At 35.6% G+C, this 14,118-nt stretch overlaps 1 protein-coding gene across 4 annotated transcripts in view; it reads right to left on the bottom strand.

Annotated features, from left to right (window-relative positions):
* Positions 1–11,173, bottom strand: part of LOC121318212 (C-Jun-amino-terminal kinase-interacting protein 2-like) — a 36,801-nt gene extending 25,628 nt beyond the window's left edge. For 3 of the 4 annotated variants that reach the window (XM_041254647.1, XM_041254649.1, XM_041254650.1), the window contains exon 1: positions 10,787–11,172. In XM_041254647.1, coding sequence (XP_041110581.1) covers positions 10,787–10,851 — 65 coding nt within the window. In that variant the 5' untranslated portion in view covers positions 10,852–11,172. Of the gene's footprint in view, positions 1–10,786 lie in introns of all 4 variants that reach the window. The other variant, XM_041254648.1, reaches the window with a different exon arrangement.
* Positions 11,174–14,118: the final 2,945 nt, after the last annotated feature.

The raw sequence follows: 14,118 nt of genomic DNA, 5'->3' as shown, positions 1-14,118 counted from the left end.
ATAAAAACTCAACATGAAATGGATGTAACTAAAAAAAAAAACTATTATGCACTTTAACCAGTATATAAAATGTAAGGTCAAATGTCACCATGTGGTCAATGTACTGTATAATAAAGATTTAGTTGTGAATGTTTTTAAGCTTAATTGTATGTAAAAACAAATACAAAAAATAGTAGTGTTATGTATAGTTGATAAGAAATTAAACGTGACCAAATTAAAAGACTTTGTCCTGTGAAGACAAGCATCTCAGTGAGTACAATGTAAAATGGATATGTTAAACGGATCTGAATCATTGACGGACTGACTGGATTTACCAAAATGTACACATTCCCCTCAACCTTCCAAGGATGTCCAAGAACTGATGATGCATAGTACATCATCTTTGATTTTTTTTTTTTTTTTTGATAGCGAACTGCCACTAAAATCTCAGCTGTCCACACTCTTATGAATACATGATTCATAATGCTATATTGACATGGTGGAAAAGATAGACCACTATGAGGGGGTGTTAGAGTGAGACTCATGTACCCACATGGACCTGAAAGGTAATTCTTTTGGGTCCAAAATAAGACTTATTCTAAATTACTTTTGGACAAATTGTATGTGTGAAGGCCAACTACTGTGACAGGAAGTCAATACCACTTTTCCAACACCAATGGAACTATCCAACATACAGTGACATGAATACTAAGACATGAAACGTACAGTACCAAACACAGCTATAAATACAAAATTAGAGCCATCAGCGACTTGGACAACAATGGGTAATAACTATTCCACCTCCAGTCGTTCATCATTCCTGATAAAGACGAAGAGTGGACAATTATCTACTCAGGATACCAGCATTTAATAAGCAAGTGATATATGACTTGTTTTAAAAAATAAAATAAACTGCTGGGTTTTTCATGTTTCCTACAGGACAGCCAATATTACAGTTATGCTGGGGTTGACTAGGAAGAGGGTGTGAGTGGATGCACTGATCTGCGCGAGAGAAGATGATAAACTGCTGAGCCATGCACTGTTCAGTCCATATATACAGAATTATAACAGTTTCATCATATATTCCAACTAAAGAGCAGAACATTACAGACTCAGTAACATTAAGAAAATTGACTTATAGGTTGTGGTTTTTTATTTAAGATCATTTGGCAGAACAAAATAAAAGACCAAATAAGCGATAGTCAGCCCTGTAAACATCAAAGAAAAACATCCTGTATATGTTTCTAAAGAGTGAAAAGACAGCTTGTACTTTATGTCTAATCACTGTGATGAGGTAAGGGAGCCAGAATGAACAATATGAGCTTTGATATTTCAGATACAAAACAACATTTAATGATGAGGGTCTTTAAAGAAGCTTCGTTTGAAATATGAAATACATATTGATAAAAAGATAATACACATTAACATTTGTTGTTAAAGTTACAGTGTGCTGTTAATGTTGGAACATATAAATGTGTTTGATTTAAACCAGCAGGTATGTGGGTTCAAGAAAATGTATGTTTAGTTATTTGTCTTTAAAAAACACACAACTATTAAAATAAGACTTGCTTTTTTAAGACTGGGACTTCAATTTTAGTGTTAGTTAGATAACTGACTTCGGGAAATAAAATAAATACATTCATTACACTTTTACACTGATTTAATATTTACATATATTTAAAATTTTACGCTTGAATTTAGGAAAAAAAAAATTAAGATTGACATTTTAGCATTTCTATTTCTTAAATAGGATTATAGCTATTTTCTGGTCTGGGACTCATTTTAATCAGTATTTTCTGTCATCACAGAATAACTAGCTTGTCCATTCCTAGTATTACAATATATATTAGGGTTGCATGAATCCCATGATCTGGAGCCTTTAAAAGCAGAGAATTAGAGACGGTTTCTTGATAAATATGATATGAAAGACATAACCTGATCTGAACCAATAGCCTCGCCCTATTGACCATTGAACTCTCCTTAATGACATTTGCAATTGCACAGTGGCAGCCCTTATTTGAAGACTTAATTCACCAACAGCTCGCACTCTGAGCAGTGCCTATTATTGTATTATGTGATTTCTGTGCAAAAAAAAATAATACACCCCACAGGGTCAGCCTGTTTTAACCTGAAGGCTAATTACCCTTTAATGTACGTTTTTAGGAAGAACACAGAGGGGGAGGGATTTGTGTAAATGTGATGGAAAATCACCGCAGCTGGCATCCTTGTTTCCATGGCAGCTAAAAGCATTAAGGCAGACTGTGGTACCCAAATAACATCTTACTGTGCTTACACATGGATGCAGTGGCTCCAGATCTTTAAGCATCGTTACATTTTTCAGTGTTGAAAAGTGGCATGTGCCAATTTCAATATTTTAATATTTATTTTCAGGTCAGCTGTGTTGTGGACACTTAACTGTAGGAAAACTGACATGGGTTAAAACATCATTGTCATCATTTGGACAGCACATGCTTATTTTTCTTACAACTGTGTGAAAATTTCAAGCTTACCAACAAATGGCTTTGAGGTATACCTAATTGCTGAACTGGTACAGTCAACCTTTTAAAACTGTCATTGCTCCTGCACCACTACACAGTATCCAGGACCACAATTATTCTGTCACCGATGTACTGAAATAGATTTTCTAGTTGAACCCAGTGACTGTAAAAAGTAAGTTATAAACCAGCTGGGTGCATTATTTGTACAGTATATACAGTAAATAAAGCTGCATTTTTAAAGTGGTAGCCAAGAAAAACAACAGATAAGAAGAAAAAGAAAACAATCAAACACATATTAAAAAACAAAAAAAAAATGCTTTTTTATAGCAAAAGTGTCCCCATGTGTTGTTATTAAACAGACTACTGTAAGCACATTTATTGGCAGGAACTGTATTAACATTGCTTATTAGGCTATCACTGCTATGTTTAATGATGTCAACAGGTGGTCGTCTCTTAAAGTAAAGTGAATGCTGGTACTGAATGTTTTTGGTTTGCCGAGTATGGCTTGCTTCAAGGACTCTTCATAATGCGTTTATCCTCTATGCTTCAATAACACCACGACAATGTCGTGTAAAGCTTGTCATGAGATGTGCAAATATGATGGTTGAGGATTTCATCTGGAAACACATCTTTCCAGTACATCCCATACAGGTTGGATAGGGTTTAGGTCTGGTGAGCCTGATGGCCATCTCATGTGCTCATCCTCCAGATTGTGAGAACATGCAACCTTGTGAGAACATAATATCTATAGGCATACAGTCAGAGCCAATAGCACTAGCTGTCAAAAATCCATAAAGGATCACATCCATATATTTTCAAAATCACACTGCTCTTGTAGATCACTGGTCTACTATTGCTTATGCCTGTCCAAAACATTACAGATGGTCATCTAGTTAAGAGTTGGGTATTGCTCCCTACACTTTCCCACTGTAAGTCAAAAGTCGCAACTATCCTAAATCTTTTTTGGATTTTAACAGTCATTTTAAAGGACTGATTACACACAGACGTTCCACAGCGGATGCCTGACGAGCTACCGGTCTTTGGAGAACAGCCCTGCATGTGTCCTACTTTCACCTCGTTGGGTTCCTGGCAGGGAGGATCCACTATATTGTGGTGAGGAGAAACACTCCCTGCCGATTTTGTCTCCCTAACCCACAGACGTGCCAATGCGACACTCCCTGTGAAATCCCCAGCAAATACCAGCAACTTCGCACAGCCAAGGTGCAAACCTGCTCTACCCTGATTGCATGACTCACCTGCACAACCCACTGTCGTGCCTTTACCAGGCAGAGAATCAGAATCAAAAACATTATCTTCATTTTGTTTTTCCGTTGTTTTTTTTTTTACTCTAACTATAGGGATATGATGCTTGATTTAAAAAGTTTAACAGCAGTTTTTCCCATGGCCCATGGAAGTGTAAATGTACCAGGAAGCAGTATTTAATCTTTATAAATCTTTAGCATGATATTAATGAAACTTGCATATCCCTGATTAAATTAAAAATAACAACATCACAAAAAACAAACTGAGAACATACAAATCTTGATCATAACATTAAGGGGACAAGTGATAAATCATTTAAATAAAATAAATCATTACTATCATTCAGGATGAACTGTATTAATCATACAAAATATAGCATTGTTTTTCTTTTCTAATCTTTTTTCTTTTCAAAACTGCAAATTCACATGGTCATTTTGTAGTTTACTATACTTGTTTTTACTGTGTATTGATCATCTTCTACAGTGCTTTATAATGCATGTAAGCTTAAAGATGCTTTACAATGATTTTACTGTGCTCTACTCTAACATACTACAGTTTTGCTTTGCTTTTTCCATGCAATACCTCAATAAATGTAAAACACACTTGTCCTAGTCCCTTATTGTATATGTCTCTGTATGTGTGATAAATGCTGTCATTTAAATTCTGGAACCCCTGTTTCACACATACTATGTTTTCAAGATGCAGGATATATTCCTGATAAACCCATGTTCTGCCTCTGTACTCACTGCCTGTATTTTATATTCCAGAGGCCAATTCTTTTTTCAAAAAGATTTCCTACTGCAGAAAAATTTCCTTAATATGAATCTGAGGTGAACGGCAAAACAGGAGCAAATAAAATTCACTTTAATTAACATTTTAATTAACACTTAAATACAGCAAATGTCTTTATTTATTAGATGCTACACAACTTTGACAGAAAGAACATTTTGAGTTACAGGCTGGCAACCATATTTGAAGGTATGCAGTAAGCATGAGATTTTGAAGACTGTCCCACATTCAGGGTCAAATTCTGTTTTACTGTATTTAAGAATTAGTGTAATATTTGGTATAAGAAGACAATTCAGTACCATCAGCCAATCACCTTCCAGCTCAAATGGGCTTCTATCAGACAGTAGATGCTGGAACGTTGCAGCATCCATTACGAATCAAACTTAAAACCAATCCAACTTTTGACTTGCCATAACGACAACTCACTTCTATTTGACAGCAAATACCACACAAAGACACAATTGGTCTAAATGTATTTCATTATCCACCAGAACCAGACAATCAATACTTTTCACAGATCAAAAGGAACCAGTCCTGTACCCGTAACTGCCGAATCAGCCAATCACAGTCTCAGCATCTTTCAACAACCAAACCAAGACATGGACAATTCAATAATATTGCTCCATTCAAATATTTGGCACTATCCAGATAACTATAAGCAATTCTGACAAGTACAGCATTGTAACATCATAGCAAGGTTTCAAAAAATGAAACTGAAAACATAAAAAAAGACAGTTATGATCGGTTAATACAGGAGTGACAAAGCATCTGCTAAAGACTGGTGCTGTGAACTACAAACTGGAATATATGGTAAACTGCAGCATAACAATGTACATTAAACAGGCTCAATGTTTATTAAATAAAGCTGTTAATATGTTTTTATATTATTATCTGTAATGTTTCACGTATCTATGCTATATAATTATTTGTAACTTAATTGTTGTACTTTGTTGACTCATAGATTGGGAGCAACTTCTTTTACCTTGGCCCCTAGTTTTCCAGTCATGTCATGACATTGCTGTCATTTACGCTTAACTGCAGTACGTGATTGGACTGCGCCACTTACATGTAAAACTGGGCACATCTTTTTCTACAATAATTTAATTGACTTTTGTCCAACTGTCATCCCCACAGCACTTCATCTTTAATTACTAACACAATCTTATTGATTTTTGCAGCACTTTGAACTCATTGAGGGCAATCATGTGTCTGCTAAGGTATACATTAGAAAGATCAAAAAATGCTATTGGTCTCACATTATTAGATCTAAGTAAAGCCAATTATCGATGCAAACATTACAGTTGCACAGTTCTACCACTTTCAAAACACTCCATGTGTCATGCAAATATAACTAATGATTGCAATACTTTTAAAAGGAATATCTCTATATTTTTAAAGTAGCCACCATTAAAACAGTGTACTTCAGCTATATTCTTAATAACTTTGTAATTATATTTAAAAAAAAAAAAAAACATTAAAAAACAAGAGGAGATTTATGCTGCAGGGGCTCATTGAAGCTTCTCATGCAAGTCACTTAATGGGACCTGAGTTTGAATCTTGTCGAGTTCGGTTGTCAGGCCAAGTGGGTTTTAGCCATCATTTGTTTAAGGAAGACCCAGAATGGCAGGGATCATTTGGGTTCTGTCAGGAATATATTATTTATTAAAGCGTAGACTAGATGCTTTACTACATCATACATATTTTCACATGACATTTTTCACCTTTTAGAGGTACCCTTGCCCATAAATTAGCTTGCAGATAAGTGGAGAGGTTGACCGTAGAGAAGCCGTGGGCAGGATAGCTTCCCTCCTTAGACAAAGCCAAAAAGCAGGTGGAGACAGGGGATGAGGTGGCAAACTCTGGCGCACAGCACGGGCGTAATAGATGAGGGAAGATATAAATCCCTTCCTTGCCGATCACTGGATGTATTGTTTACCAAAAGAAAAATAAGATACTAGCTTGTCGACTGAATGATTTGTGTATTGGAAGCTACTAAAATATGACTGATGTTTACGACCTAAGGTTTGATCTAAAGTTAAGTGAGATCAAAGCCTGAACCAGAGCTTTGATTAATTTACAAAAGGTAAGCTCACATTGTGGCAAGGGAAGTTCTCATCATGGCACGTGCAGAAACTTGATTGTAGTCATGGCCGCATGTAGTTAGATTTTACAATTGAATTAGTTATTTAGAAATTATTCGAATTACAGTATAAACATGTTCAGTGTTGAGCTCAAGGTCATGTAAACAGACAGGGTTTAATAATGCACAATCCTATTGCAAGGGTGTAAACCAGGTCTGCACAGCTATAATCAATGACTTCATACCCTAAAGAGAAACAGAAGAAATCTAATTAGATTATCAATTTAATGCAAAGGTTTACACCATACAATACTGTGAAATATAAGGGCCATATTTCCAAAGCACTCCCTCACATATATAAGTTGGTCATGGTTTTTGAAAAGATAAAAATGAATGTTAATGTTACAAAATAACAACTTGAGGGTTCTTTAATAAAATCGCTTAGCTGTTAGGTTCTACTTTTGTAAAATGAATATTCTTTTAACAAAGGAAATACTGTTTTATTATTGTAGTTACACTATTATAATATAATGAGTATAGGAAAGAAAAAGGAAACCCAGGTTCAAACTCAATCACTGGCTCAAAGCGATTTAGACTTGAATCTCATACATGCAAACACATACCATCTGCCATCACTTCATAATAAATCTAAAGTGAAATAAAACGTGTTTTATACTGTATTTTTAATTAAATAAACTGGGTATGCAATTTAAACAAATGTTTAACTGCAGTCTGTTGCTATCACTTGTGTGGTTTTGATCCCCTTCTTAATTAATATGATGTCCACTACCAGCACAGCTCTCCTTGACATATACTGCTTTCAGTGCTGCCGTTTTTTATTTCTGCCTTTGCTATTGAACCTGGTCACACTGGCAGCATCCTATTCTGCATCCTACAAGTCATCCCACAATATGTGTAGAGATTTTTTTTTTTAAAGATGATGTCACGCATTCACCATTCCAACATGTTTGTACATAACAGTTTTTTTCTTCTTCTTCTGTAAAGTGAAAGTTTTGCCAATTGCTCTGATGGAATATGCTGCCAGGAATACGCTTACCCAAGAAAACCCTCCAGCAGTTCAGCGTTACAGTTGCAATACTCTATTTCAAATTTGATCACAGATGGTCAGTTTTCTTGAACACTAATAGACTCATCTAAGTTATAGCTGAAACAGCTGCTGAGAAATATGACACCAAGCTCCCCATTAATAATAATACAAATTAACCATTTACCAACAGATTTCAATCTAATTAAATGGGGGAGGGAGAGAAGGACAACTGGTACCACAGAAGCAGTCATTTCAAGGACAAAAAAAATAATAATTTCATGAAGTTGAACTACATCTTGCATGCAACTTGAAAAAAATATATATTATGTTAGTATTTACTGATCAAGGTGTTTTTAAAATATTTAATTTAAACAACTTTGTAAATATAAAAATAACTCATCTACAATCACAAGTCATCTTCAGAAAATAACTTTGCTGTGGCCCTTTTCTAAGTTTCTAAGAGGAACCCTTTCCCATGGAGGTATACATCTCACCAACACACATTGGAAATGGAAAAGTTAATCGATTGCTTCACTTAGATAAATAAAATATCAAAGTCATGAAAAACACATACAACTACTGTACAGCTGCACAATCCAATTGTCAAGTCTGTTAAATAATCAATCAATTATAACTTTGATTAATTGATTATTCTGATAAGTAGCATATGTACCTTCTTCAGCAGGCTTTTTATATTTACAGATTTTATGTTTGTTTTTCTTGTTTTTTTTAGAATAAACACAATTTTAAAATGAAATATTTCTTTTTTTATAACTATTTTCAGAGCCTCTGTATTTAGATCAGTTAGATGTACACTCATGTACATGTAAGGATAGCAGTGGAGAGTTGCCATATGTCAGCTGTGTCTAATGGAAATGTTCCTTGGTGACAGAGAGAACAGATTACTCCTGTGAGAGGAAGGGCTGAGCGGCAGTTATCTATTATATTTACTTATTTATTTATATTTTTCAATGCAAAATTATCTGTGTCCACCATATTATTTAAGCTGTATTTTGTCACCACCAGCCAGCTGCCAAAAACTGCACAGAGGAAATATGTCAAAATAGAGCTCATCTCCGTTATACCACATTATATTGTATATGAGAGATGCACATTTAAACTGCCTCATATTTGATCATCTCACAATCTCACCAAAGTTACAATATTTTAAATGCATTTCCATATGAAGTACAGCACTAAGATGGATACTTCAAACCCTTGATTTATAGAGCAAATCCGTTATTTAATGCCTTAAACAATTACATCATCCAGTAGTGAGCTTATTTCCCTTCACAATCTTTCATTCAATATATTGGAGGTCCCCCGAAGGCCTGTTCCCAGAAGAGCAAACACACACAGTAATTACAAAACACGTGTTGGGTGGCTCATTGAATTTGGATATGTGCCCCTTCACTTTTGGGTCACCTACACCAGCACAGGTTGTTAGTTACTGAAAAACATTTCCATCTAAATATTGTGAAATTAGGTCTGTTGTCCTCATTCTATTTCCTGGTGGAATTGTGTCCACAAACAACAACCATAATTATAATACAATATTATTTTGCACAATGGATTACTCCATACAAAGTGGCTACTCTATGGCAGGGCTGAAGGACTTTGGCAAGGGAGAAGCTAGCAAGGTGACTGCTTATGACATAATGGCTCTGCTCTATGAAAATATAATGAAATTACATATATTCTTATTTCTGAACTGAATATAAAAATAAGTGCCATGAATTCCCAAAACAATTATATTTCTTTAAATCATCTTGAAATTCTGCATCTAACCTATTAGTCTGGGTAGCCCTCTCTGATCTTGAGCTAATGGTTTCTGAAACCGTAAAAGCAGTCTAACAGTCAGGTAAATCAGAGATGACATCTGCTTCTGATAGACAAATAAGTCAGCGGGAAGGTAACGAAGGATGCCTCTATTTCTGACTTGCAGTCTAACTCTGTAATGTATTTAATGTGACCTTGTTGACTTATCTAATGCCCTTCATGGCCTCTCTGCCCTTTAGCTTCCCCTCTGAGCTGTGCTGTCAGACTTGCTTGATTGAAGTCTTTTTTTTGTCAGGACACTGAGGTAAATCAGTATATTGTTGACCCTGAGTGATTTGATTCTTGGTTGAGATGCCTGTAAGTCCTCTGCTTTTATCCTGTCTAGGAATCCCCAAGACCTAATAGTTCACTACTTGATCCAGAACGACACATGGACCATGGAAACAAACACAAACATATATATATATACACACACACACACACACACACACACACACACACACACACACACACACACACACACACAACATACATGTATACATGTATATATTACATATAATATATATATATAGATCACATATATATATATATATATATATATTATATTTGAATAGTAAACTTTAGTTAATTTTAAAAAAGCATTAACTTTCCTTATAAAGTATAATAAAATATGTAATATCTTTAAGCACTGGAAATGTTAATTCCATATGTGGAGTTGCTATTGCTTACTTTAATAAGACTGTCAATTCAGTCTTACCTAATTATAACGAAATGCTGTATTAATTTCCATAATAAATGTAATCAAGAATGTATAAATATATAGAGCAATACTGATGAGATGGAAAAATCGTTTTCGCCAGCATCGGATTATTCTCCTTCACGAAATGAATAAATACATCCGCACTGGAGGGTTCATGTTTGTATCCAGCAGGGCGTGGGCCTCAATGAAGCAAGCACCTCTAAAACTCCAGTAGCAATGCAACATCGCAGAATTGTAGAAACACAAAACAAACATGATTTTCAATCTCCGCTAACATTCCACATAAATACAGTCTTTATTGTTCATATAGCTACTTTTCAGTCGTTTCTTGACTGCTTGTATAAACTAAATACGCATATTTTTTTATGAAAGTTAGTTATTTTTTGCATGATACATGCTTTAGTCTTTAAGCTCTCTATGCACTACTACACTAAGGAGACCTGTCATAACGGTACCTGGGATCGCCAGCAAATAACATTATCTAGACTCCTCTTTGGTAGGTCTGGCGACTCTGGCCTCAGCAGAAACCGCGTTCAATTATCTTAAGCCCTTTGTATATTGGACATCATTCTGTGTTTCTTTCTTCTTACCTGCAGCTCGGAGGAGAGAGGGAATGGAAGGTGGAGAGAGAAAACATCTCAGCCCTGTCCGCCATCTTCTTCCAGAAATGACTCTAAAGTGACTGCAGATAATCACAAAGCACAGCCCATTCACAGCTAGAGGGTGCAGGCAAACGGGATCAGGGGATGATGAGCAGCAATTGCTTTTTTTTCTGTGGCGACACTGCGGATGTCACTAGCAAAATGAACTAAAACATATCACAATCCAGAGAAGCTACAGTTACAATACAAGATAAAGAATTTTAAAGACAATGTGTTTTTTTCTCCCCCTGGTGTCAAGGAACGATGCCCAGCACATAGACACACCTGCAATGATCTTGAGCTACATGGTACCAGAGCTTCGGAATGCATATAGCAACACTGGCAGAAAAACGCAAGCGCATCCTTTTTTGTCTGAAAAGGACGCACAGTCGAAACACACAGGTCCTCTGGCAAGACGTACAGCAAGTAGCGTTACAGAGCTGCTAAAGCATTGCAACTGGGTTCAGTAAACAGCATTGCGGAAAATCATATTACAGATAGTAGGCTACACACCCGTCATCTGTCTCGTAGTGACATTGTTATACCTTGACGATTATTAATTTTTATTGAAAGTTCTAAGTTATCTCACGTATTTTTATTTATTTTCATTGAAAGTTCTAAGTTATCCCAAGTATTTTTATTTTGGAATATAATACTTTAGTCCACAAACACAAAATGTCAAGGACAGCAAGCTAGTCCACGTGACTTACCTAGAGGGACCTAACACGTTGTCACACCTATTAAAGTGAACATGGCCGACTGATCTAATCTGAGTTGGAGTCGAAACAGAATCAGAAAATCCAGAGAAATGGGAATTCAACCAATACATTTCTGAACATGTGTGTCTTCATAAAAAACATAATCTACTGTAACAAGATTTTAGTATAGACTGCAGCTAATTCAAAATAGATGTATGTAGTCTTAATAATGGTATATGATTGAATATAACTAATAATTGTATTGTGTATTTATAGGATAAAGCTCTAATAATAATAATACCGACCATAGGAACACATTCACATACATGCTAAACAGTTGCCAAGACAATGTTTTATTGTGCTTTTAACTGCTTTTTCCATTAAAGCTTAGCAGCAGAGGATTCTAGCTGCACCAGCTTCCAAACCACCGATAACATGCTTTGAATTAGTTTAGCGTAAAGTCTTCATTTCTAAGATGAAATGTGCATCGGCCACTCCTCATAGGAAACAAACAGGAACATAAGCGACTTGGTTTAATGACGCCAGAATTTGTTACAGCAATGACATCGACAGCGAGGACACTGTGTCTATCTATCCGCAGTAACAGTGGCACAAAAATGATTCAGACAGTTAACCTAAGTTTTTATAGCCATACTTATACTGAATATGAGGTTGCTTGGCTCGGGGACTAGCCATACTCCGTGGCTTACGTTTCCGACGTGAGAACAGAATGCTGGTAGTGTCACATAACAAGTCATAGGGAGCATGATGAAATAATAAGTCATATAGGGAGCGCGTGTGCTATTGGCTTCTACAGCGCCCCATAAGTGCAATGTGTGTGTGTGTGTGTGTGTGTGTGTGTGTGTGTGTGTGTGTGTGTGTGTGTGGATTTTTTCATTGTGCTCGCCTTTGCTAGTACCAAACATCCATTTATCTGGCTGACTTCATGCCAGCCCTATATATTATAATAGGTGTTTGGATATTTCGTAAAACTAAAGTACTTAACCTATGTTTACTTGTATAGACTACTGTCCGAATATTATCGTGACTCTGTAGGCACATTTGTTATCAGAGTTCAGATACACTCGTTTATAATAATATAGCATTTGTAAATGTTTAAATTAGTAATTTGACAAACCAAATTGAAAATGTATGGAGTAGTCAGGAGCTGTCCAGTAACAGAAGTGCTGAATTTGTTCAGCTAGTTCCACCTATCGTTTACCTGGTCACATGCGCGGTGATTATTCCGTTTTCGTTAATGGGCTGTAAACACATTTTGCTTAAATGCCAAACATTAAATATACCAGTTATCTTAGTAATAATTCCTCATAACTACAAACACATAATTTATGCAATCCAGGGTGCTTCCCTCCTGCTGTAAACAACTCTAAAACAAACAATCCCATAGTGGTTTATCACAGCAGATTACAGCTTGTACAATTGTGTACAACTAATAAAAGGCATAGACATGCTGTTCATTACATCACCAACATTATAAAAACATATTTTGTAATAATATTAGCAACATTAAATATCACAAATATCAGTGGACAGTGGAGAAAAACTAGTGTGACTTACAATACTGATCTCTACTGAGAATCAAGTGTATTTTGTTAACTACTCCATTTGTTAGACTATCCTTATTTTTAAATTTCCATTTTTATCTGCTCATAATTTTACAAAGATTTTAATGGAAGATGCCAAAACAATCAACAGACACTACTGGTAATAAAACAAAAAACACTTCAAGCAAGAGCTTCCTGATAATGATCATTGACACAGCACTAAGAGCTAGTATTTTTTTATTTTTTTTCTGCCAGTAAAAGATCCAGGTATGCACCGATAATGAGGTCATCTTTTTTCACCCCCAGTTCTTCCATCAGTTTGAGAGCAATAGATTCTCCATCCTCCAGGCTTTGGCCATCTTTTAGCACCACCTGCAGGTAGTATACATGTATGACATTACAGAATGCATCTACTGTAGTTGTTTATTAATTCACCTGAAGCCATGGCTTTGACTCAAGCAAAGATAGAATTAAAAATAAATGTGTACAGTGTAGTTTTGAATAGAAGAAACAGGCAGTTAAATATGGCTATTCTCGTTCTTTTACTTGTTAAACAAGCAAAGTATATGTAAATGAAAGGGGGGTTGTTTGAGTTGATATTACTGGTACTCTCGGAACACAATTTCTTTTAATTCTTTTTGACACTTAAAACAGCCAACAAGGGCTTCGAAGGCAAATGACCAGTTTTACTGCAGGTCTTTCCAAGCCCTTGTTAATTTGGTTCCAAGTATATCTGGGCTTTGTTTATTTGTGTCTATATAAATGTAATATACTGTATGGTCAATAGCAACAAAATAGCAAACTTAAGGCCCCAATTTCCGTACAAGTCATGCTTTTTCCTTAACTGGGACACAGCCCAGTATGCAATACGACTGGGTTGTGATGAGTTTATAAAATGCAATGTACAGAACTCTTTCAGCACTGAAGAGAGTTTACCCATAACCCAAAGATATTCAGTACCTGTAGAACTGAAAAGAAACAAATAGTTAAAATTACACAAACAGTTTTACCAAACATT

This window comes from Polyodon spathula, chromosome 7, assembly GCF_017654505.1.
Source record: "Polyodon spathula isolate WHYD16114869_AA chromosome 7, ASM1765450v1, whole genome shotgun sequence".
Classification (NCBI taxonomy): Eukaryota; Metazoa; Chordata; class Actinopteri; order Acipenseriformes; family Polyodontidae; genus Polyodon; species Polyodon spathula.
The sequence above is the reverse complement of the archived record's forward strand: the minus strand, read 5'-3'. Positions and strand labels throughout refer to the sequence as shown.